Source organism: Mytilus edulis, chromosome 13 (assembly GCF_963676685.1).
Source record: "Mytilus edulis chromosome 13, xbMytEdul2.2, whole genome shotgun sequence".
NCBI lineage: Eukaryota > Metazoa > Mollusca > Bivalvia > Mytilida > Mytilidae > Mytilus > Mytilus edulis.
In genome coordinates this window covers 44,303,145-44,328,484 of record NC_092356.1, presented here as the reverse complement: position 1 = coordinate 44,328,484, position 25,340 = coordinate 44,303,145, and the positions used below count along the sequence as shown (strand labels likewise).

The window sequence follows — 25,340 nt, the reverse complement described above, 5'->3', positions numbered from 1 at the left end:
TTGTTATTTGGTCCTTGGTGATTTACATCATTGTTCTTTGTCTTTGGTGGTTTACAACATTGTTCTTTGTCTTTGGTGATTTACATCATTGTTGTTTGTCTTTGGTGGTTCACATCATTGTTGTTTGTCTTTGGTGGTTTACATCATTGTTCTTTGTCTTTGGTGGTTTACACCATTGTTCTTTGTCTTTGGTGATTGACATCATTGTTGTTTGTCTTTGGTTGTTTACACCATTGTTGTTTGTCTTTGGTGGTTTACATCATTGTTCTCTATCTTTGATGGTTTACATCATTGTTCTTTGTCTTTGGTGGTTTACATCATTGTTCTTTGTCTTTGGTGGTGTACATCATTGTTCTCTGTCTTTGTTGGTGTACATCATTGTTCTTTGTCTTTGGTGGTTTACATCATTGTTCTTTGTCTTTGGTGGTTTACATCATTGTTCTTTGTCTTTGGTGATTTACATCATTGTTCTTTGTATTTGGTGATTTACATCATTGTTGTTTGTCTTTGGTGGTTTACACCATTGTTATTTGTCTTTGGTGGTTTACATAATTGTTCTTTTGTCTTTTGTGGTTTACACCATTGTTCTTTTGTCTTTGGTGGTTTACATCATTGTCCTTTGGTCTTTGGTGGTTTACATAATTGTTCTTTTGTGGTTTACACCATTGTTCTTTTGTCTTTGGTGGTTTACACCATTGTTCTTTGTATTTGGTGGTTTACATCATTGTTGTCTGTCTTTGGTGGTTAACACCATTGTTATTTGGTCCTTGGTGGTTTACATCATTGTTATTTGGTCCTTGGTGGTTTACATCATTGTTCTTTGTCTTTGTTGATTTACACCATTGTTCTCTGTCTTTGGTGATTTACATCATTGTTCTTTGTCTTTGGTGGTTTACATCATTGTTCTTTGTCTTTGTTGATTTACACCATTGTTCTCTGTCTTTGGTGGTCTACATCATTGTTCTTTGTCTTTGGTGGTTTACATCATTGTTGTTTGTCTTTGATGCTTTACATCATTGTTCTTTGGTCTTTGGGGGTTTACATCATTGTTCTTTGTCTTTGGTGGTTAACATCATAGTTATTTGGTCCTTGGTGGTTTACATCATTGTTCTTTGTCTTTGTTGATTTACACCATTGTTCTCTGTCTTTGGTGATTTACATCATTGTTCTTTGTCTTTGGTGGTTTACATCATTGTTCTTTGTCTTTGTTGATTTACACCATTGTTCTCTGTCTTTGGTGGTCTACATCATTGTTCTTTGTCTTTGGTGGTTTACATCATTGTTGTTTGTCTTTGATGCTTTACATCATTGTTCTTTGGTCTTTGGGGGTTTACATCATTGTTCTTTGTCTTTGGTGGTTTACATCATTGTTCTTTGTCTTTGGTGGTTTACATCATTGTTCTCTGTCTTCGGTGGTTTACATCATTGTTCTTTGTCTTTGGTGATTTACACCATTGTTCTCTGTCTTTGGTGGTTTACATCATTGTTCTTTTGTCTTTGGGGGTTTACATCATTGTTCTTTGTATTTGGTGATTTACATTATTGTTGTTTGTCTTTGGTGGTTTACATCATTGTTGTTTGTCTTTGGTGGTTTACATCATTGTTCTCTATCTTTGATGGTTTACATCATTGTTCTTTGTCTTTGGGGGTTTACATCATTGTTCTTTTGTCTTTGGGGATTTATATCATTGTTGTTTGTCTTTGGTGGTTTACATCATTGTTCTTTTGTCTTTGGGGGTTTACATCATTGTTCTTTGTATTTAGTGATTTACATCATTGTTCTTTGTCTTTGGGGGTTTACATCATTGTTCTTTTGTCTTTGGGGATTTATATCATTGTTGTTTGTCTTTGGTTGTTTACATCATTGTTCTTTTGTCTTTGGGGGTTTACATCATTGTTCTTTGTATTTGGTGATTTACATCATTGTTCTTTGTCTTTGGTTGTTAACATCATTGTTCTCTATCTTTAATGGTTTACATTCATTGTTCTTTTGTCTTTTGTGGTTTACATTCATTGTTTTTTTGTCTTTTGTGGTTTACATCATTGTTGTTTGTCTTTGGTGGTTTACATCATTGTTCTTTTGTCTTTGGGGGTTTACATCATTGTTGTTTGTCTTTGGTGGTTTACATCATTGTTATTTGGTCCTTGGTGATTTACATCATTGTTCTTTGTCATTGGTGGTTTACAACATTGTTCTTTGTCTTTGGTGATTTACATCATTTTTGTTTGTCTTTGGTGGTTCACATCATTGTTGTTTGTCTTTGGTGGTTTACATCATTGTTCTTTGTCGTTGGTGGTTTACACCATTGTTCTTTGTATTTGGTGGTTTACATCATTGTTGTCTGTCTTTGGTGGTTTACACCATTGTTATTTGGTCCTTGGTGGTTTACATCATTGTTCTTTGTCTTTGGTGGTTTACATCATTGTTCTTTGTCTTTAGGGGTTTACATCATTGTTCTTTGTCTTTGGTGGTTAACATCATAGTTATTTGGTCCTTGGTGGTTTACATCATTGTTCTTTGTCTTTGTTGATTTACACCATTGTTCTCTGTCTTTGGTGATTTACATCATTGTTCTTTGTCTTTGGTGGTTTACATCATTGTTCTTTGTCTTTGTTGATTTACACCATTGTTCTCTGTCTTTGGTGGTCTACATCATTGTTCTTTGTCTTTGGTGGTTTACATCATTGTTGTTTGTCTTTGATGCTTTACATCATTGTTCTTTGGTCTTTGGGGGTTTACATCATTGTTCTTTGTCTTTGGTGGTTTACATCATTGTTCTTTGTCTTTGGTGGTTTACATCATTGTTCTCTGTCTTCGGTGGTTTACATCATTGTTCTTTGTCTTTGGTGATTTACACCATTGTTCTCTGTCTTTGGTGGTTTACATCATTGTTCTTTTGTCTTTGGGGGTTTACATCATTGTTCTTTGTATTTGGTGATTTACATTATTGTTGTTTGTCTTTGGTGGTTTACATCATTGTTGTTTGTCTTTGGTGGTTTACATCATTGTTCTCTATCTTTGATGGTTTACATCATTGTTCTTTGTCTTTGGGGGTTTACATCATTGTTCTTTTGTCTTTGGGGATTTATATCATTGTTGTTTGTCTTTGGTGGTTTACATCATTGTTCTTTTGTCTTTGGGGGTTTACATCATTGTTCTTTGTATTTAGTGATTTACATCATTGTTCTTTGTCTTTGGGGGTTTACATCATTGTTCTTTTGTCTTTGGGGATTTATATCATTGTTGTTTGTCTTTGGTTGTTTACATCATTGTTCTTTTGTCTTTGGGGGTTTACATCATTGTTCTTTGTATTTGGTGATTTACATCATTGTTCTTTGTCTTTGGTTGTTAACATCATTGTTCTCTATCTTTAATGGTTTACATTCATTGTTCTTTTGTCTTTTGTGGTTTACATTCATTGTTTTTTTGTCTTTTGTGGTTTACATCATTGTTGTTTGTCTTTGGTGGTTTACATCATTGTTCTTTTGTCTTTGGGGGTTTACATCATTGTTGTTTGTCTTTGGTGGTTTACATCATTGTTATTTGGTCCTTGGTGATTTACATCATTGTTCTTTGTCATTGGTGGTTTACAACATTGTTCTTTGTCTTTGGTGATTTACATCATTTTTGTTTGTCTTTGGTGGTTCACATCATTGTTGTTTGTCTTTGGTGGTTTACATCATTGTTCTTTGTCGTTGGTGGTTTACACCATTGTTCTTTGTATTTGGTGGTTTACATCATTGTTGTCTGTCTTTGGTGGTTTACACCATTGTTATTTGGTCCTTGGTGGTTTACATCATTGTTCTTTGTCTTTGGTGGTTTACATCATTGTTCTTTGTCTTTAGGGGTTTACATCATTGTTCTTTGTCTTTGGTGGTTAACATCATAGTTATTTGGTCCTTGGTGGTTTACATCATTGTTCTTTGTCTTTGTTGATTTACACCATTGTTCTCTGTCTTTGGTGATTTACATCATTGTTCTTTGTCTTTGGTGGTTTACATCATTGTTCTTTGTCTTTGTTGATTTACACCATTGTTCTCTGTCTTTGGTGGTCTACATCATTGTTCTTTGTCTTTGGTGGTTTACATCATTGTTGTTTGTCTTTGATGCTTTACATCATTGTTCTTTGGTCTTTGGGGGTTTACATCATTGTTCTTTGTCTTTGGTGGTTTACATCATTGTTCTTTGTCTTTGGTGGTTTACATCATTGTTCTCTGTCTTCGGTGGTTTACATCATTGTTCTTTGTCTTTGGTGATTTACACCATTGTTCTCTGTCTTTGGTGGTTTACATCATTGTTCTTTTGTCTTTGGGGGTTTACATCATTGTTCTTTGTATTTGGTGATTTACATTATTGTTGTTTGTCTTTGGTGGTTTACATCATTGTTGTTTGTCTTTGGTGGTTTACATCATTGTTCTCTATCTTTGATGGTTTACATCATTGTTCTTTGTCTTTGGGGGTTTACATCATTGTTCTTTTGTCTTTGGGGATTTATATCATTGTTGTTTGTCTTTGGTGGTTTACATCATTGTTCTTTTGTCTTTGGGGGTTTACATCATTGTTCTTTGTATTTAGTGATTTACATCATTGTTCTTTGTCTTTGGGGGTTTACATCATTGTTCTTTTGTCTTTGGGGATTTATATCATTGTTGTTTGTCTTTGGTTGTTTACATCATTGTTCTTTTGTCTTTGGGGGTTTACATCATTGTTCTTTGTATTTGGTGATTTACATCATTGTTCTTTGTCTTTGGTTGTTAACATCATTGTTCTCTATCTTTAATGGTTTACATTCATTGTTCTTTTGTCTTTTGTGGTTTACATTCATTGTTTTTTTGTCTTTTGTGGTTTACATCATTGTTGTTTGTCTTTGGTGGTTTACATCATTGTTCTTTTGTCTTTGGGGGTTTACATCATTGTTGTTTGTCTTTGGTGGTTTACATCATTGTTATTTGGTCCTTGGTGATTTACATCATTGTTCTTTGTCATTGGTGGTTTACAACATTGTTCTTTGTCTTTGGTGATTTACATCATTTTTGTTTGTCTTTGGTGGTTCACATCATTGTTGTTTGTCTTTGGTGGTTTACATCATTGTTCTTTGTCGTTGGTGGTTTACACCATTGTTCTTTGTCTTTGGTGGTTTACATCATTGTTGATTTGTCTTTGGTGGTTTACACCATTGTTGTTTGTCTTTTTTGGTTTACATCATTGTTCTTTGTCTTTGGTGGTTTACATCATTGTTCTTTGTCTTTGGTGGTTTACATCATTGTACTTTGTTTTTGGTGGTTTACATCATTGTTCTTTGTCTTTGGTGATTTACATCATTGTTCTCTATCTTTGATGGTTTACATCATTGTTCTCTGTCTTTGGTGGTCTACATCATTGTTCTCTGTCTTTGGTGGTGTACATCATTGTTCTTTGTCTTTGGTGGTTTACATCATTGTTCTTTGTTTTTGGTGGTTTACATCATTGTTCTTTGTCTTTGGTGATTTACATCATTGTTCTTTGTATTTGGTGATTTACATCATTGTTCTTTGTCTTTGGTGGTTTACATCATTGTTCTCTATCTTTAATGGTTGACATCATTGTTCTTTTGTCTTTGGGGGTTTACATCATTGTTCTTTGTATTTGGTGATTTACATCATTGTTCTTTGTCTTTGGTTGTTAACATCATTGTTCTCTATCTTTAATGGTTGACATAATTGTTCTTTGTTTTTGGGGGTTTACATCATTGTTCTTTTGTCTTTGGGAATTTACATCATTGTTGTTTGTATTTGGTGATTTACATCATTGTTCTTTGTCTTTGGTGGTTTACATTCATTGTTCTTTTGTCTTTTGTGGTTTATATTCATTGTTCTTTTGTCTTTTGTGGTTTACATCATTGTTGTTTGTCTTTGGTGGTTTACATCATTGTTCTTTTGTCTTTGGGGGTTTACATCATTGTTGTTTGTCTTTGGTGGTTTACATCATTGTTATTTGGTCCTTGGTGATTTACATCATTGTTCTTTGTCATTGGTGGTTTACAACATTGTTCTTTGTCTTTGGTGATTTACATCATTGTTGTTTGTCTTTGGTGGTCTACATCATTGTTCTTTGTCGTTGGTGGTTTACACCATTGTTCTTTGTCGTTGGTGGTTTTCACCATAGTTCTTTGTCTTTGGTGATTGGCATCATTGTTGTTTGTCTTTGGTGGTTTACACCATTGTTGTTTGTCTTTGGTGGTTTACATCATTGTTCTCTATCTTTGATGGTTTACATCATTGTTCTTTGTCTTTGGTGGTTTACATCATTGTTCTTTGTCTTTGGTGGTTTACATCATTGTTCTCTGTCTTTGGTGGTTTACATCATTGTTCTTTGTCTTTGGTGGTTTACATCATTGTTCTCTGTCTTTGGTGGTTTACATCATTGTTCTTTGTCTTTGGTGGTTTACATCATTGTTCTTTGTCTTTGGTGGTTTACATCATTGTTCTTTGTCTTTGGTGATTTACATCATTGTTGTTTGTCTTTGGTGATTTACATCATTGTTGTTTGTCTTTGGTGTTTTACACCATTGTTATTTGTCTTTGGTGGTTTACATAATTGTTCTTTTGCCTTTTGTGGTTTACACCATTGTTCTTTTGTCTTTGGTGGTTTACATCATTGTCCTTTGGTCTTTGGTGGTTTACATAATTGTTCTTTTGTCTTTTGTGGTTTACACCATTGTTCTTTTGTCTTTGGTGGTTTACACCATTGTTCTTTGTCTTTGGAGGTTTACATCATTGTTGTCTGTCTTTGGTGGTTTACACCATTGTTATTTGGTCCTTGGTGGTTTACATCATTGTTCTTTGTCTTTGGTGGTTTACATCATTGTTCTTTGTCTTTAGGGGTTTACATCATTGTTCTTTGTCTTTGGTGGTTAACATCATAGTTATTTGGTCCTTGGTGGTTTACATCATTGTTCTTTGTCTTTGTTGATTTACACCATTGTTCTCTGTCTTTGGTGATTTACATCATTGTTCTTTGACTTTGGTGGTTTACATCATTGTTCTTTGTCTTTGTTGATTTACACCATTGTTCTTTGTCTGTGGTGGTTTACATCATTGTTGTTTGTATTTGGTGATTTACATCATTGTTCTTTGTCTTTGGTGGTTTACATTCATTGTTCTTTTGTCTTTTGTGGTTTATATTCATTGTTCTTTTGTCTTTTGTGGTTTACATCATTGTTGTTTGTCTTTGGTGGTTTACATCATTGTTCTTTTGTCTTTGGGGGTTTACATCATTGTTGTTTGTCTTTGGTGGTTTACATCATTGTTATTTGGTCCTTGGTGATTTACATCATTGTTCTTTGTCATTGGTGGTTTACAACATTGTTCTTTGTCTTTGGTGATTTACATCATTGTTGTTTGTCTTTGGTGGTTTACATCATTGTTCTTTGTCGTTGGTGGTTTACACCATTGTTCTTTGTCGTTGGTGGTTTTCACCATAGTTCTTTGTCTTTGGTGATTGGCATCATTGTTGTTTGTCTTTGGTGGTTTACACCATTGTTGTTTGTCTTTGGTGGTTTACATCATTGTTCTCTATCTTTGATGGTTTACATCATTGTTCTTTGTCTTTGGTGGTTTACATCATTGTTCTTTGTCTTTGGTGGTTTACATCATTGTTCTCTGTCTTTGGTGGTTTACATCATTGTTCTTTGTCTTTGGTGGTTTACATCATTGTTCTCTGTCTTTGGTGGTTTACATCATTGTTCTTTGTCTTTGGTGGTTTACATCATTGTTCTTTGTCTTTGGTGGTTTACATCATTGTTCTTTGTCTTTGGTGATTTACATCATTGTTGTTTGTCTTTGGTGATTTACATCATTGTTGTTTGTCTTTGGTGTTTTACACCATTGTTATTTGTCTTTGGTGGTTTACATAATTGTTCTTTTGCCTTTTGTGGTTTACACCATTGTTCTTTTGTCTTTGGTGGTTTACATCATTGTCCTTTGGTCTTTGGTGGTTTACATAATTGTTCTTTTGTCTTTTGTGGTTTACACCATTGTTCTTTTGTCTTTGGTGGTTTACACCATTGTTCTTTGTCTTTGGAGGTTTACATCATTGTTGTCTGTCTTTGGTGGTTTACACCATTGTTATTTGGTCCTTGGTGGTTTACATCATTGTTCTTTGTCTTTGGTGGTTTACATCATTGTTCTTTGTCTTTAGGGGTTTACATCATTGTTCTTTGTCTTTGGTGGTTAACATCATAGTTATTTGGTCCTTGGTGGTTTACATCATTGTTCTTTGTCTTTGTTGATTTACACCATTGTTCTCTGTCTTTGGTGATTTACATCATTGTTCTTTGTCTTTGGTGGTTTACATCATTGTTCTTTGTCTTTGTTGATTTACACCATTGTTCTTTGTCTGTGGTGGTTTACATCATTGTTGTTTGTCTTTGGTGCTTTACATCATTGTTCTTTGGTCTTTGGGGGTTTACATCATTGTTCTTTGTCTTTGGTGGTTTACATCATTGTTCTTTGTCTTTGGTGGTTTACATCATTGTTCTCTGTCTTCGATGGTTTACATCATTGTTCTTTGTCTTTGGTGGTGTACACCATTGTTTTTTGTCTTTGGTGGTTTACACCATTGTTGTTTGTCTTTGGTGGTATAAATCATTGTTGTTTATCTTTAGTGGTTTACATCTTTGTTCTTTTGTCTTTGGTGATTTACACCATTGTTCTCTGTCTTTGGTGGTTTACATCATTGTTCTTTTGTCTTTGGGGGTTTACATCATTGTTCTTTGTCTTTGGTGATTTACATTATTGTTCTTTGTCTTTGGTGGTTTACATCATTGTTGTTTGTCTTTGGTGGTTTACATCATTGTTCTCTATCTTTGATGGTTTACATCATTGTTCTTTGTCTTTGAGTGTTTACATCATTATTCTTTTGTCTTTGGGGATTTATATCATTGTTGTTTGTCTTTGGTGGTTTACATCATTGTTCTTTTGTCTTTGGGGGTTTACATCATTGTTCTTTGTATTTAGTGATTTACATCATTGTTCTTTGTCTTTGATGGTTAACATCATTGTTCTCTATCTTTAATGGTTTACATCATTGTTCTTTGTTTTTGGGGGTTTACATCATTGTTCTTTTGTCTTTGGGGATTTACATCATTGTTGTTTGTCTTTGGTGGTTTACATCATTGTTCTTTGTCTTTGGTGGTTTACATAATTGTTCTTTTGTCTTTGGGGGTTTACATCATTGTTCTTTGTCTTTGGTGGTTTACATCATTGTTCTTTTGTCTTTGGGGGTTTACATCATTGTTCTTTGTATTTGGTGATTTACATCATTGTTCTTTGTCTTTGGTGGTTTACATTCATTGTTCTTTTGTCTTTTGTGGTTTACATTCATTGTTCTTTTGTCTTTTGTGGTTTACATCATTGTTGTTTGTCTTTGGTGGTTTACATCATTGTTCTTTTGTCTTTGGGGGTTTACATCATTGTTGTTTGTCTTTGGTGGTTTACATCATTGTTGTTTGTCTTTGGTGGTTTACATCATTGTTATTTGGTCCTTGGTGATTTACATCATTGTTCTTTGTCTTTGGTGGTTTACATCATTGTTCTTTGTCTTTGGTGATTTACATCATTGTTATTTGTCTTTGGTGGTTCACATCATTGTTGTTTGTCTTTGGTGGTTTACATCATTGTTCTTTGTCTTTGGTGATTTACACCATTGTTTTTTGTCTTTTGTGATTTACATCATTGTTGTTTGTCTTTGGTGGTTTACATCATTGTTGTTTGTCTTTGGTGGTTTACATCATTGTTATTTGGTCCTTGGTGATTTACATCATTGTTCTTTGTCTTTGGTGGTTTACATCATTGTTGTTTGTCTTTGGTGGTTTACATCATTGTTCTTTGTCTTTGGTGGTTTACATCATTGTTGATTTGTCTTTGGTGGTTTATGTCATTGTTGTTTGTCTTTCGGGGTTTACATTATTGTTCTCTATCTTTGGTGGTTTACATCATTGTTCTTTGTCTTTGGTGGTTTACATCATTGATCTTTGTCTTTGGTGGTTTACATCATTGTTGTTTGTCTTTGGTGGTTTACATCATTGTTATTTGGTCCTTGGTGGTTTACATTCAATGTCCTTTGTTTTTGGTGATTCTCATCACTGTCCTTTGGTTCTTGGTGATACTCGTCATTTTTCTTTGGTCGTTGTTGGTAAACATAACTGTCCTTTGGTTTTTGATGGGAGAAACCACTCTCCTCTGGTCTTTGCATGGTGATCTACATCATTGTCATGCATTCTGTTGTGGTTTACATCATTTTTTTTGGCATTTGAAGGTTTACATTATTAACTTTGGTCTTTGGTGATTTACATCATTTTCCTTTAGTCTATGGTAATTTACATCATTTTCCTTTGGTCTTTGTTGATTTACATCATTTTCCTTTGGTCTTTGTTGATTTACATCATTTCCGTTTGGTCGTTGGTGATTTACAACATTGTTCTGTATTCTTGGCAATTTTACACCATAGGCATTGATTTCGATCTTAAGTGTTTACACCATTGTCTCTTTATCTTTTGTTGTTTACACATCTGTTCATTGGTCTTTGTGTATTTTCATTATTGCCCTTTGATTTTTGTTTGGTGATTTACTTCATTGTCACTTGGTTTATGACGATTTACTTTATTGACCTTTGGTTGTTGGTGAATGGATCATTTTCATATTACTGACTTTTGACGCCGGAATTTATAGTTTTTTCGATACAATACTTTCTATGTGGTTGGACGTCCTGGAACTCGGTCAAGCAAGAGCAACGTAAATAAGTAAATTCAAGATTTAAATCGGTTCAATTTTGGAGGAAAGTTGACTGTTTAATGTTTTCTATAACATATTACTAAACCATCAGACAGCAGTACACTTGTCTACCTCCCCCCTCAAATTGACCCGTTTATATGTTTAATCTTACTTATTTGAGTCGCTCGTAAGTGACCGATTACCAGGATGTTTTGCCAAAGAGATCCAAAGAGAATGTATTAACCTGTCAAAAAATTATAAATTCCGGAGTCAAAATCCGGTAATATGAAAATAGATTTACAGATAAGTTGTTTGGTGTAAGAGGATTTACAAAAGTTTTGTTCGGTCTTTTAATTGGTGGATTACACACTTGTCATCTTGTCTTTGGTTAATATAAAGTGTTGACATATTGAAAATCATACGCACCACATCATATTTTCATATTGTTTAATATATCTACATATATAAAACAATGATCAATATTTTATTTATTTTTGTGTGTATGCCGTTGACCCGAGTCAGAATTTTCTAAATTTAATCGTCGGAATATAAATAAACTGCTGTCAAGATATCATTCTGACAATTAGTATAGTTAAAAATAATTGTAATGGTCAAAAGAAAATTTCACAATCTAACAGAAATCTAGCTCAAAGGTTACAAAAAAAATTATTTAATATATCTTACTCCAATTTAAATACCCTTTTTGCAGTAGTGTGATTGATAACTTGCATATTTTTACAGAATTTTCCTATTCCTTCATTGTACTTTTTTTTATGATTTATATAAAAATGAAAACCCGTTTGACTTAGATATCATTGATCATGCGATTGTTTTAAACATTTCAACTTTTAATTATAAAATTATCAAATGTAATATCGACAAAAAATCTTAAGTTCAGTTTCCTGTGTTTGAAGATTTTGAGATCAATGATCTTTTGTTTTGCAATAACATAGTTACTTATTTTTAGCTATGACACTTTCAATTTCCTTATAGAGTCATGTTTGTGAAGTTTGAAACAGAATAACATATATCGGCCATTTTTCAGGTTTCCTGTTTTGGGGGATTTTATGATGATAATCTTAGTTTTTAACTCAAAATTATTATTTCTAGTCATGAAATTTTGTAAGTTTCCTTGTTTGTCCAGATCGAAATAGTGTTGCATTGAAATAAACAATGCTGCTTCATTATTGACGTTGACTTTCAAATTTCTAAGTTTTCATCAAATAACACAACTATTTCAACGAAATTTCTTCCATTTCCTCCACTGTTATCTTTGTAGATAATATTAAGCCTGATCATGACATTCTAGATACAAAACCCCTCAGCATACAGTATTAGTTGCTGTTAAGTATTGTTTGCATTCTTATTCATTTGCTTCAGAATCTGAAAAGTTTTAGGTAGATCTATGAATAATTAAATATGAACGAAATTATAAATAATTATTGTTCAATGGAACAGTTTTCAACTTAAGTCTGGTTTTTAATACTATAGAACTTGAAATATAAAAATAATGATAAACATTTTAATTCCAATTTACATAATAGTTCTAGTGACTTTGATTTTTTATTCGCCCGTCTTTTAGACGGGACGTATTATGGTATACCGTTGTCCGTCCGTCCGTCTGTCCGTCCGTCCGTCGTCCACACTTCGGACAATAACTCAAAAATACTTTCACTTATTTCCATGAAACTTACGTAAGTGAATTGTTTATATCTATTGACGTAAGCTCCCTTTCGTTTGTTTTTTTAAATTTCAGATTTTAAGTTTTGGATTTATGGGACTTTATTCATAAAAAAGGGGGGATTTTCAACACTTCGGACAATATCTCAAAAAGGCTTTCACCACTGTCCATGAAACTTTGGTGAATTGTTTATATCTATTGATGTAAGCTCACTTTCAATTTTTATAAATTTCAGATTTTAAGTTTTGGATTTATGGGGCTTTATTCATAAAAAAGGGGGGATTTTCAACACTTCGGACAATATCTCAAAAAGGCTTTCACCACTGTCCATGAAACTTTGGTGAATTGTTTATATCTATTGATGTAAGCTCACTTTCAATTTTTATAAATTTCAGATTTTAAGTTTTGGATTTATGGGGCTTTATTCATAAAAAAAGGGGGATTTTCAACACTTCGGACAATAACTCAAAAAGGCTTTCACCAATGTCCATGAAACTTTGGTGAATTGTTTATATCTATTGATGTCAGCTCACTTTCAATTTTTATAAATTTCAGATTTTAAGTTTTGGATTTATGGGGCTTTATTTATAAAAAAAAAGGGGGATTTTCAACACTTCGGACAATAACTCAAAAAGGCTTTCACCAATGTCCATGAAACTTTGGTGAATTGTTTATATCTATTGATGTAAGCTCCCTTTCAATTTTTATAAATTTCAGATTTTACATTTCCGTGTTATGAATTTTTATGCTTAAAAAAGGGGGTATTACTTTCACAAAATTTTATGCAACTTTGATAAATTGTTTATATCTATTGACATAAGCTACCTTTCCATTTTTATAAATTTTAGATTTTACGTTTTCTTAAGTAATGAATTTTTATGCCTTACCTACGATAGTAGAGGGGCATTATGTTTTCTGGTCTGTGCGTCCGTTCGTCCGTCCGTCTGTTCGTTCGTTCGTCCGTCTGTCCCGTTTCAGGTTAAAGTTTTTGGTCAAGGTAGTTTTTGATGAAGTTGAAGTCCAATCGACTTCAAACTTAGTATACATGTTCCCTATGATATGATCTTTTTAATTTTAATGCCAAATTAGAGGGTTTACCCCAATTTCACGGTCCACTGAACATAGAAAATGATAGTGCGAGTGGGGCATTCGTGTCCTGGGGACACATTCTTGTTATACTTAAAAAAGGGGGATTTTATGAAACTTTGGTGAATATATTAATGTAACATCCCTTTTGATTTGTATATATATTTCTAGTTGATCATATAAATTCATTTAAAGCATAAAAGACAAGTTAAAAGAGCAACGGGTGTATCATGCGCTAAAGCGCAGCCCTTTATTTTGTTATGTGATTAAAGTTCATCGTAGTATTTGTAAATGATAAAACCAGGTAAGATAATGTAAACTGTATATCGAAAAATAATTCAGTGACGCGTGTTATGCGTTATACATTTTCTTCCAAATGGATGATATTTTGAAGAAAACAATATTGCCTTTTCAGCTATATGTTCACCTAGGTGCAGGAATGGTGGAACTTGTGTTCAGCCAAATAAATGCAGTTGTACGTCGGCATACACAGGGGATATTTGTGCCGGTGGTAATTATATTAATCTAGTTTCTTTATAAGCAAGCTCTAATTGTAGTGTCATTATGAATTAAATGAGTTCTTGTCTTAAGCCATTTTTAGTCTTCTGCGTTTTTATAAATTATGCTCATTTATATGTTTCGTAGTTTGGTGTGGTGTTTATTTCGATGAAATAGTATGATACCTTATTGATAAGGGGCCAGACGAAGCCCGCCTCCGGGTGCTGGATTTCCATCGCTGCGTTGATGACCCATTGGTGACCTTGGGCTATTTTTAGCTCTTTTGTCTTCTTGCTGTCTCTTTGGCACATTCATCGTTCATATTCTCAATTGTATCTCAAATATCTTTGACAAAATCATTAAGTATCGGTCACACCTTACCGGATAGCACGAACGGACGCCTAACGGATGAAAATAAAAGTTGTCCGTTGACAAAATTGTTATCCGTTGGGAGTCCGTTGATGTACTGACCGGATAAAACGGACGTGTAACGAATGCATAACGGACACACACCGGATACATGTATGCAATGTACGAGAAACGGAAACGTACCGGACAGAACGGATGTCGAACGTACATCCAACGGACGAGTACCGCATAAAACGGACACCTAACGGAAGCGTACCGGATAAAATGGATGAACAAGTTAAAACGGAAAAATTAAAGGCGACAATTATAATACATGTAAATCGCATAAATATTCAAAATGTTTCTGTGTAACTGGTTTTGGTTTGTTCTTTAAAATACTGCCAAAGGGTTGGGTCTGTCCTGAATAAGAACTGCTTAATTGTGAAGACGTGCCTTTACTCTAAGATCGATTATGAATAATAGGAATTCATGAACCTTAAGAAATCTGACGTACCAATTATTGGCATTTTTGACGCGAAATTTTCAATTGGCATTTATCCGTTTCAGATCCGTTCATCATCCGTTTTATCCGTTATGTGTCCGGTAGAAGCCCGTTTCTCATTGTTTCAACATCCGTTTTATCCGTTAAACGTCCGGTAGAAGTCCGTTATCTTCGAGACCTCCAACGGATGTATAACGGACACGTAACGGATACAAAACGGAAACAAAACGGACGAGTACCGTACAAAACGGACGCCTAACGGACGTTCAAGGACATTTTTTCCGTTGGACGTCCGTTCAAAGTTTTTAACATGCTCAAAATTTTCCACCGGATAGAACGGACGTGGACGGATAAAACGTACGCTTAACGGACATGTAACGGATATGGACGGACGTCTAACGGATAAGAACGGACATGAACGGATTGAAAAAAAGTTATCCGTTAGGCGTCCGTTTGAGCTATCCGGTGAGGTGTGACCGAGGCTTTAGCAGCAGGTGAAACTGGAAAACAGAGGATGAAACAGGAAGTGGAAGATACTAAGAGTACATCCAAAACTCAAACGTCGAGATAAACTGACAACGAAGAAAAACGAAAAAATGACGAAAAATCTAAAGCGGTCACAAACACTACATAGAAAACTAAGGACTGAGCATCAATCTCAGTCAAGGAGCTAACACAAACCTGGGAGTAAGATAATGTGCTCTGGACGGTTAAGTTACTTTTTTTTCACTAGTGGCACCAGTCGTGTTGATTATGGTAAATACAAATTCGGGGATGTCTCATTAGGTAATGTCATATTCGAAGAAGAGGTCTGACATTTCGAATCGCATAAACTCTGAATGATGCGAGACCAAGTGCGTCGGTACGCTTTTATCTACTGCAATTCATGAATCCTCGATCATATTCAGTATCATGTAATTTTTTTTATATAGATTTCATTGGTTAGCAGAGTTTTTTTACCTTTACCCGGACTCACTCAAAAATAAATGTGAAAGCAAGGGATGAAAACATACTAATGGCACTATCTCTAATCTGAAGGAATTTTACAGCCGATAGTCTTGAGTGTGTAGGTAAAGGTAATATCTTTGGTTAGCTTGCTTGCTTGCTTAACCGTGAAGTCATTATTAGGCAAGGTAAACTATCCTCCTTTAAGAGTAGACTAGTCCAACAGATAACCAATCTATCTGTCTGTAGGGCTAGACTACTTCGAACGGAGGGTAGTTTACCGTACTTTATAATGAGTTCACGGTTCAGCTAGCTAGCAAGCTAACCAAAGATATTACAGTGGAGATCAGTTCTAACCTCTCATAAATTCTGTCAGAATCTGTCACGAGAACTGTTCTAGAACAGTATGTAGAACTGTCAGCCTGACACCTTTTAGTCAGTTCTAGGTTAGAACTGTTATAGCTAGAACTGATTTGGTCAGTTCTACCTAGAACTGATTTGGACAGTTCTAGCTAGAACTGATCCTGACAGTTCTACCCTAGAACAGTTTTAGACAGTTCTAGCTAGAACTGACCAAATCTTTGGTCAGTTCTACTTCTAGAACAGTTCTACGGTTAGAATTGATTTCAAATTCTACGGCTAGAATTGATTTATAAATTCTACGGCTAAAATTGATTTATAAATTCTACGGCTAGAATTGATTTATAAGTTTCAAGAAATATTTGTCTTAATATAAAGGCTTCGGCAAAATAGCGATTAATATAATATAGAGTTTTGCTATTTTGCCGGTTTTATTTCAGATTTATAATCGGCAAGAGAACATGTTTAACCCCGCCATATTCTGCATGTATGTGCCTGTTTCAAGTCAGGAGCCCGTAATTCAGTGATTTTCTTTTGTTGATGTGTAACATAAAACATGGGAAGCAACATTCCCGAAGTCCTGCGTTGATTGCCGAGTTTATGAGCTTCGGTCCTTGCTTGGAAGTTGGTATGGGAAGTTCTCTTCTTGGAATAGAATACTGTTAATATAATTTGAAGAAGGCAAAGAAAAATGCATGATTTTGTTTGTAGGCGAACGTCCAGGGGCAAATGTTTCATTCATGTTCAGATCCAGTATATTTTCTAAGTTGCAGAGTCCCAGATATCATTTATATTCGTTATGGATAAGTCTGGCTAAATTGACGAGATGGTGCAAATGTATAGTTTATTTACGTTGTACAACACTTTTTTCATTAATATCCCATAATTCATCCACTGTACAATTTTCGTTTGAACATTTGTCAAAACAGAATCTGAAATGAATGTACATCCAAGGCAAACAAGGTAAATTACGATTAAAATTCCATGAATTAAATGAAGAGTTTTATTTATGACGAGACTGTTAAAAACGGGGAACGAAGAAACCATGGAAACGTGAACAATGATGTTTCCGTATGCAATCTTATAAAAATATTTCTCAGATGAGTTGGGTAACCTTCTATGCACTTCGATATCTGTACATGTAACGTAATCAAAGTTGTTTTATCAGTAAAAAATATAGAAAATCTGCTATTTAATATATAGCAAAGTAGTTAGAAGTGATTTATTTCTTCTAAATTCTAAAGTGCCCTTACTGCAGTGACGTCATTTAGAACTGTTCTACAGTCCTGACTGATTTAGTCAGTTCTGCTGACAGTTCTACGGTTAGAAGTGATTTGGACAGTTCTACCTAGAACTGATTTAGACAGTTCTACCCTAGAACTGATCCTGACAGTTCTACCTAGAACTGATTTAGTCAGTTCTACTTAGAACTAATTCTGACAGTTCTACTTAGAAAAGTTCTAGGGTAGAACTGTTCTAGGTAGAACTGTTCTAGGACAGGTTAGAACAGTTCTATGACAGAATATTCTGACAGTTCTAATGAGAGGTTAGAAGTGATCTCCACTGTACCTTTACCTAAACACTCACTGCAATCGGCTGTAACAGTACTGCAAATCTCAGTTAAGGATGGTTCTGCCTTAAGTAGTTTGAAAAATAGTTTCTTGGCCACGTTGGTGTCGCAGTAGCTTTTCTCTGCTAGAGTGCGGAAGTTGATTGGTTCACGACTGAGTATTTTCTACTTCATCGCTAAATATGCGGAGAAAATACTGGTCAAAACAGTGTATCCTGGGAGGGTGAAATAACATTGAGAATGGAAATGGGGAATGTGTTAATGAGACAACAGCCCGACCAAAGAGCAGAAAACAGCCGAAGGCCACCAATGGGTCTACAACACCCGCTACCGGATGCATGCTTCAGCTGGTCTCTAAACAAAAATGTGCTCCAGTTTAGTGATTATGAACGTCGTACTAAACCCCGAAATATATATAAATGAACTAAAATTAAAAATCACACAAGACTAACAAAGACCAGAGGCTTCTGACATGGGATATTTCTTTCTCAGCGTTAAAAAAAACACCTCTGAATATTCAGAAAAGTTGAAAACTGATATTTTGACGCAAAGGATGTACCAAAGTTGTTATATGACCAAATCATAATATAAAATACTTAAAATAATTGAGAGAAATGCGTTTGCACAAAAATGCGTCTTTTTGCGCTACAACTTATTTGCGCCAATACTACTTTTGCATCACTGTTCTTCAAAATGCATAGTATCATTTGTACGAAAAATAAAGTTTTCGATTACGTCAATAAATTTTAATAAAAAAACAGTGACTTTTTTCTTTCGTTATATCCAAGCAAAACATAAAACTATTTACAGATGGACAACATAATTACACGGGAAATAAATTGTGGGAATAGCGTAGGTTAAATATTTATGTACGGTTACATTAACTTGTATATTTATTTTACAGTGTCAGCATGTTCGTATCGAAAACCGTGTTATCCTGGGCGTTGTTCTGGCGTTACATGTGACTGCTCGTATGGATTTGGTGGAGGGAGCTGCTTAACTTGTAAATATGAAAATATACCTTTAAGACAATTTGTTCTCTAAAGCTTTGCCCTTACATTAATAGCGTGTGTTTCCAATTCTAAATGACGTTTTTCTTTCGTTTTAGATACAAACCCATGATCTATTTTGAATAGAACATGGGCTGCTTGTAATTGACGTCACAATAGAAATTGCAAAGTCAGATGTATTTTGAAAAATGCCGGAGAGCCAAACGGACTTTTGAGATGCTGTTGCTTTCTAGGAAATAACATATAACTTTTTGTGTTCATCAAATCAAAATGGTTGCCATTCGAACGTGTATTATCTATATATAGGTGCGCATCGAAACGCTTACGCTCGGTATAAATGGATTGCCATATATAATGCTTCCAATTTTAAAATGAGCTTAGAGCATGGCAATGACAGTTCTTTTTTATACAAAAATTCTTTACTTTTTTTATATACCGACAATTTTTGGTATTTAAAACGTCTTTAGACGTCGATCTGCAGTATTCTGCTAGTATACATCCATCAGCCATGACATATGTTGCAACGCTGTCTGTAGTTTATGTCATGAGCTGTTACTTACCGATATATATATTGTTTGTTTCCAGCATACTATTTATTGTACAATATTTATGATGGTACAGTAAGAACTGGTGCTTTGTTTTATATTTTGTTGTGTTATCAATATTATTCTTATAGTGCAAAGCGATGATTTCTTGCCAACTATAGAGAAGATCAATAGCACATTTACATATCACAGCGAAACATTAAACAGAGATGAATACAGTTATAAGAGTGATGCCACTAACATGAAAACGCCTGACATAACATGGACAAACCAAGGGAAATTTAATAAGCTGGAATTTCATTTGAAAGCTCATTTAGACGATACATATGTATTTTCCCGTAACCCAAGTCGACCAAGCTACATCAGAACGGTAAAATTTGGAATCGTTTCTGCCACTGCAACTGTTATCCATATGAAACTTAAAAATGGAGGTGAGATATATATATAGATTCTTACATTGATACCAGAGGATTATCGGATTTATCCAATCTCGATAGTTAAATTATCAATTTTAAAGTCAAAGCCTCGGCGAGGACTTTAACATTGATAATTTAACTATCGAAATTGGATAAATCCGATAATCCACGAGTTACTATGTAAAAATCTGTTTCTTTAATGATTCAAAACTGATTTTTCTTTTTTTGTTAAACGAACATCCCCTTCGAGTGCCTTTCACATTCAGGAAGTTGTCAATTTCATTAACACCTAGCTGGGCTGCGTTCAATATCGTAGCAGCTACGTAGTGCTACGTAGATTTTTACTATTGAACGTGCAGCTATAAACTAGTTGTTACATAGATATTGATAGCAAGTAGTACGTAGCTGCTACGATATTGAACTCAATCCTGTTAGCATATTTTGATTCATCCAGTTAGCTAAAAAGGTTATGACCCTTAAAATCATCCAATGATTTTTTGAGATCACCGGCAACCACACGTTGATTAACTTTTTTTATACAAGGGGTTCGGAAAGGGATAAATTTCCATAGAATTAGAGAAAATTATCTTCATGTTTTAAGCATAAGTAAAACAAACGGTCACCTCGCTATAAAGTCCTGGCATCCTTCCAAATATCTTAAATATGCATTTTTCAAAATAATCTTGTCTTTGGGAACGATTCGTCAATTTTGAGCAAGGGGTGCGGTTATGTTTTTTTTCGACTTATGTTTCGTACTATAAAATCATCAAATTATTCATTATTTTCATTTAAGCCCTGGTCACAACGAACCCACAACACAGCTATACAGCGCAAAGACAAGCAATTTGGTCAATTCGCGGGACAACTGTGACCGTCGTACGACAGTCGCACGATATTTTGAACACCGTGGTGCTGTCGTTTGTCGTGGACGAAAATTGGCCTTAAAATTACAATTACTTTTTCTTTCTTGTATCCACCGTGGAACCATCGTGGACATGTCGGAGCTGATGTGACAACTCGAAATAGTTTTTTGACATTGTGCACCAAAGTGCCACGACAACTATTTTATGGATCTTCTACGACAAAAAATCGTACATGTAAAAATATTTGAAAACGTTAGAACCTATATGTCATTGACAAAAATAACCGAAATAAATGGCCAAATTCATCTGCGGTAAACTTTTTATGAGGGAGTTTGAATCTTCTTTTCTAATTGATTTATTAATTTATCAATGGGGAATTATCACCTCTACCAAACAAAACATACACCTGTTTTACTATGAAAAGAAACATACTCCTATGGGTTATTCAGATAGTAGGTGAAAAGTCAAGGTTACAATTCCTATTATAAATCAAGGGAATATTGGTAAAAGTTTTGTTACTTGACAAAAGTGTTTTTATCCAAAAATGAATTCTCATGGAGCTACAATTTGAATAGGAAAAAAGAGGACAAAAAGGGGGGATATCGATGGGTTAGAATAAAATTTGAAAAAAGTAGGCAGGACAGGACTTTTGAGTTAAATAGAAAAAAATAGGATGTGACACTTTAGAACAACAAAAAAGGCAGGATGACAAATAAGGTAAACAAAATCAGGATGAACTAAAAAAAAAACAACAAACAGGACAGAAAAGAGTGAAAAAAGACAGGACAGAGATTACAGCTAAAAAAAATGTAGAATTTTTTGTTCATCCTTGCCTAACTTTTAGAGCATATACATGGCCGACCGACAGAATAGTATGTCACTTGCACAATAGGACAAGGTCACAAATGAAATTATTTTACCACAACTTTTGAGAAAATGCAGTTTTCTATTATTTAACATGAATTGTCAGTTAACTTAACAGTATTTGTCATGAGCTTTTACTCCATTTCAAATTGAAAAACAAATCGTTCATGTCCTTGGATCAATACACTACTGTGTGTTCACATACGCTGGATAAAGAATGTAAACATACTGACAAGATTTTCTCTAGGGTATACGAAGAAGTTGATGTACGATACGCGAACCAACAGCAACTGGTTTCTCTTGCAAACTTGTCAAAAATTGCACTGGCACCCGAAAGGCCCTAGAATTGATGAAAACAAAACAAGTGATAATTTATTCGGACTCGAGAACCCATGACTAGTAGTTTTGACTTTGTCAATCCAGTCCACCTGCCCCAGTGTAACAGTGATATTTTCCTCTTTGTTTTATTTTGTAACAATTCAAACTTTATCTAAAAGCAAGCGACTACAGTTCTCCAAATTGTTAACGTATCCGTTAAGAAGGTAATCCATTTTAATCCTAGCATTATCTATTTCTTGTTATCGTATATATGTTTTTATTGTATTATTCGTTTTTTTTAGCATTACGTGACAAATTTCATTATTACATGTAGTTATGGATTAGTAAAATTTCGTAATTCATTTTATATTGTTTCTATGTAAATGGACAGTTGAATGCTGTACAGACGCCGTGGTAAAGCTTAACTTTGTTTTGTTGGTTATAGCCGAATTCTCAATAAAACAGGACCGACGGAAACCCCTGTTTTACCAGTATTATTCGATATGGCTTTCTGTATATTGTTTGTCTGTTCATTATCAATTTTCGTAAAAGCAAAAAATCCTTAAATAATTAACAGCCCTAGGTACGACACCGATGACATTTTGCTTAAATTATTTTTTTTATTTTTGTTAAACAATCACAAATAATGAGAAACAACTTTTAGTGCTAAAAGGTTAACGTACTAAATTGACTCGAAAACATGTGAAATATACCATTTCAAATTCATGACCTACATTAAATGTTTAAAAAACTATCCTTTGACTACCGCAAGGACGTATATTAGTTATGTTAGTTATACGTCCTTGGCTACCGTAAACTGAATCAGTGGCTTTTAAACATACTCTGAACAATGTTCTTTTGTTTTCATAGCTTTTATGTTTAGAAGAAGACGTTTTTTCTACTTGTTTTTTTTGTGTGATTTCAACGTAAATAGCACTCTTCTGAAAAGTTGTACACACAAGGTCTATTATAATGAGTAAGCTGGAGTCAGTGTATCCCGTAATTATTTAATTTGATTATTTTTCGTTTTTCACTTTCACATGTCTATATAAATGTTTTAATCATTTGTAATACATATGTAATTTCTGTAGTATTTAATTATGTAATATTAATTGACAGAGATATATTTTTGTATTTTATACAGGTCTTTATGAAGCAAATCGTGAAAATCTTGAGTGCCCGAATCTTTCTAGTACAACACCAAAAACCGACCTATCGTGCGATTTGACAACCAGATATATAATACAGTTTGACTCCGGGGACAAGTAAATGAACAATAATATATATTTAATATGAATATGCCCGGTAGGTATAGTGTCCGGCTACGATTGTGGTTTTTCGAGTGAATCTGTCTATTTTTTTCGAGTGTAGATCGAGCTATTTCAAGTGATAAAACATGCGATCAGGTCAATTAACTGCTAATTCGTAATGAAAATAGTTTTTTACATGACTACCCATCTTATTTTGAATACTATTAATGTGTTGAGTAACAAAGAAGCACAAAATGTCCTTGTAATAAAAAATATTCTACCAAAAGAGGTATGCCCCCTGCCCCCACAAAAAAATCATCAATAACAAAAATAAAAACATTCACACACTTAATCCCACCAGTTTTTATTACCATTGTAAATAAAATCTTACTTGAATTTCATATATAGTTAACAATTAATGAAATGAATAACTCATCAGCTTAATTCACTATTTGTACGTTCGTCTCAATCCAAATTGTCTAATGCTTTCATTAGATTGTTGATATCATGCATACATCATGTACATGTAGTTTATAAGATGTAACAAACAACAATATACACAAATGAACGATACTTGTTTATAAAGTGTAAGTGTAAGTACAACTTTATCAAACTGATGAATGCATTGGTTTCGTGCCTTTAAAAGTACACAATTTGAACCCTTTTCTTATTGTTAGTTTAAACATATTTTATTTGCGTAAATGTGCAAAAGGGATGAGACACAAGTTAATCAAACTTATAAAGTCTTCTCCCATAACAATTTATAACAGTAGAATATTTACAAAGCATGCATACAAACAATACATTATGTATATATATATATATATATTAAAAATTAAATACACAAAAAGAGTTTTAAAAGCAGCATTGTCTAGCGCTTTCATCCATCTTGGGACTTTTCAAGACTATGAACGTCGTTATGAACGTCGTTATGGGGAACACATTAGTATTATGACGTAACGTCATTGTTCGTAAAATATTAGTAGTATGACGCAACGTTATTGTTCATGTAACTACTAAGCATTAAGCTTGGCGTCAAACACTTTTATAAATTTTCTTTCTAGTTCTTTACGGTATTCTTCTGTTGGTTCTGTACATTTGAAGAACGGGAAAAATTTGAATTTTCCTCCCGCACAAATATCTAAATGTTCGCTCAACGGAATTTGTCTGTACTCGGGTTGCCGTATTTGCTGTTTATGGATCCTGACCCGTTCACACACACTATTTCCTGTTTGACCGATGTAGTTTTCTTTACAGTTGACACATGTTATACAATAGATTACATTTTCTGATTTGCAAGTCATATTTGCGTTTACTGTAAATTTCTTACCGTTTTTGAAATGTTTCGTACTGCCTATTTCTAAGTAAATATAATTGTCTCTGGAACATACTCCACAGCGTGAATCGCCACAAATTTGTACGGATGATATCTTCTTAACTATATCAAATCGCGCTTTTGTAAGTTGGCGTTTCAAATTTTTCGGTTGTCTTCTACTATAAATGATCGATTCTTCTGTTACCAAATTTTTCATTGTTTCACTTTGATGTAAAATCGGAAAATTCGATTTTATAAACTTGAAGGCATTTGGTAATGACGGATCATGAGTAGTCACAAACGGGAGGATATCATCATCGGTTGTATGTTCCTTCGGTGTCCTTAGTTGATTTGTAGACATTTTATTTGTCCTCTCGATACTGTCATCTATAAGTTTTAATGGATATTTCTGCTGTAAGAGATACATCTTCAGTTCTTCTAACCTTCTTTTGCGAAGAGTTTTATCTAATACAATTGAACATACTCGTCTTGCCATACAATATGGAATGTTTCTTTTTGTATGTGATGGGTGGCATGATTCAAAATTTAAATACTGGTGTGTATCTGTCTTCTTGTAATAAATATCCGTAATGATTTTATTGTTTGAGAGTTTAATTAAAATGTCTAGAAATGGGAGTTCCAAGTTACTACTTTCAATAGTGAATTTTATTGACGGATGCAATGAGTTAAGAATTTCATGGAATTTTTCTAAGTCGTCTGTTGATTTACTCCATAATATGAAACAATCGTCTAGAAATCTTTTCCACTGTTCATAAACATAAGTTTTGAATTCCTGTCCAAAAATCTGACCAACTTTTTCGTATAGTATTTTTTCTAAGTAAGCCATAACTAAATTGGCATAGGTAGGCGCAACTTTTGTTCCCATTGCAGTTCATAACGACGTTCATAGTCTTGAAAAGTCCCAAGATGGATGAAAGCGCTAGACAATGCTGCTTTTAAAACTCTTTTTGTGTATTTAATTTTTAATATATAATTCTGTACACCGCTTGAAAAGAA

The 25,340-nt window shown here is 34.0% G+C and overlaps 1 protein-coding gene across 1 annotated transcript in view; it reads left to right on the top strand.

Annotated features, from left to right (window-relative positions):
• Window positions 1-25,340, top strand: part of LOC139501981 (uncharacterized) — a 65,440-nt gene that overhangs the window by 11,320 nt on the left and 28,780 nt on the right. The window contains exons 4-7 of the mRNA XM_071291295.1: window positions 13,935-14,030; window positions 18,647-18,745; window positions 19,429-19,728; window positions 22,903-23,023. Of these exons, the coding sequence (XP_071147396.1) occupies window positions 13,935-14,030; window positions 18,647-18,745; window positions 19,429-19,728; window positions 22,903-23,023 (616 nt within the window). The remainder of the gene's footprint in view (window positions 1-13,934; window positions 14,031-18,646; window positions 18,746-19,428; window positions 19,729-22,902; window positions 23,024-25,340) is intronic.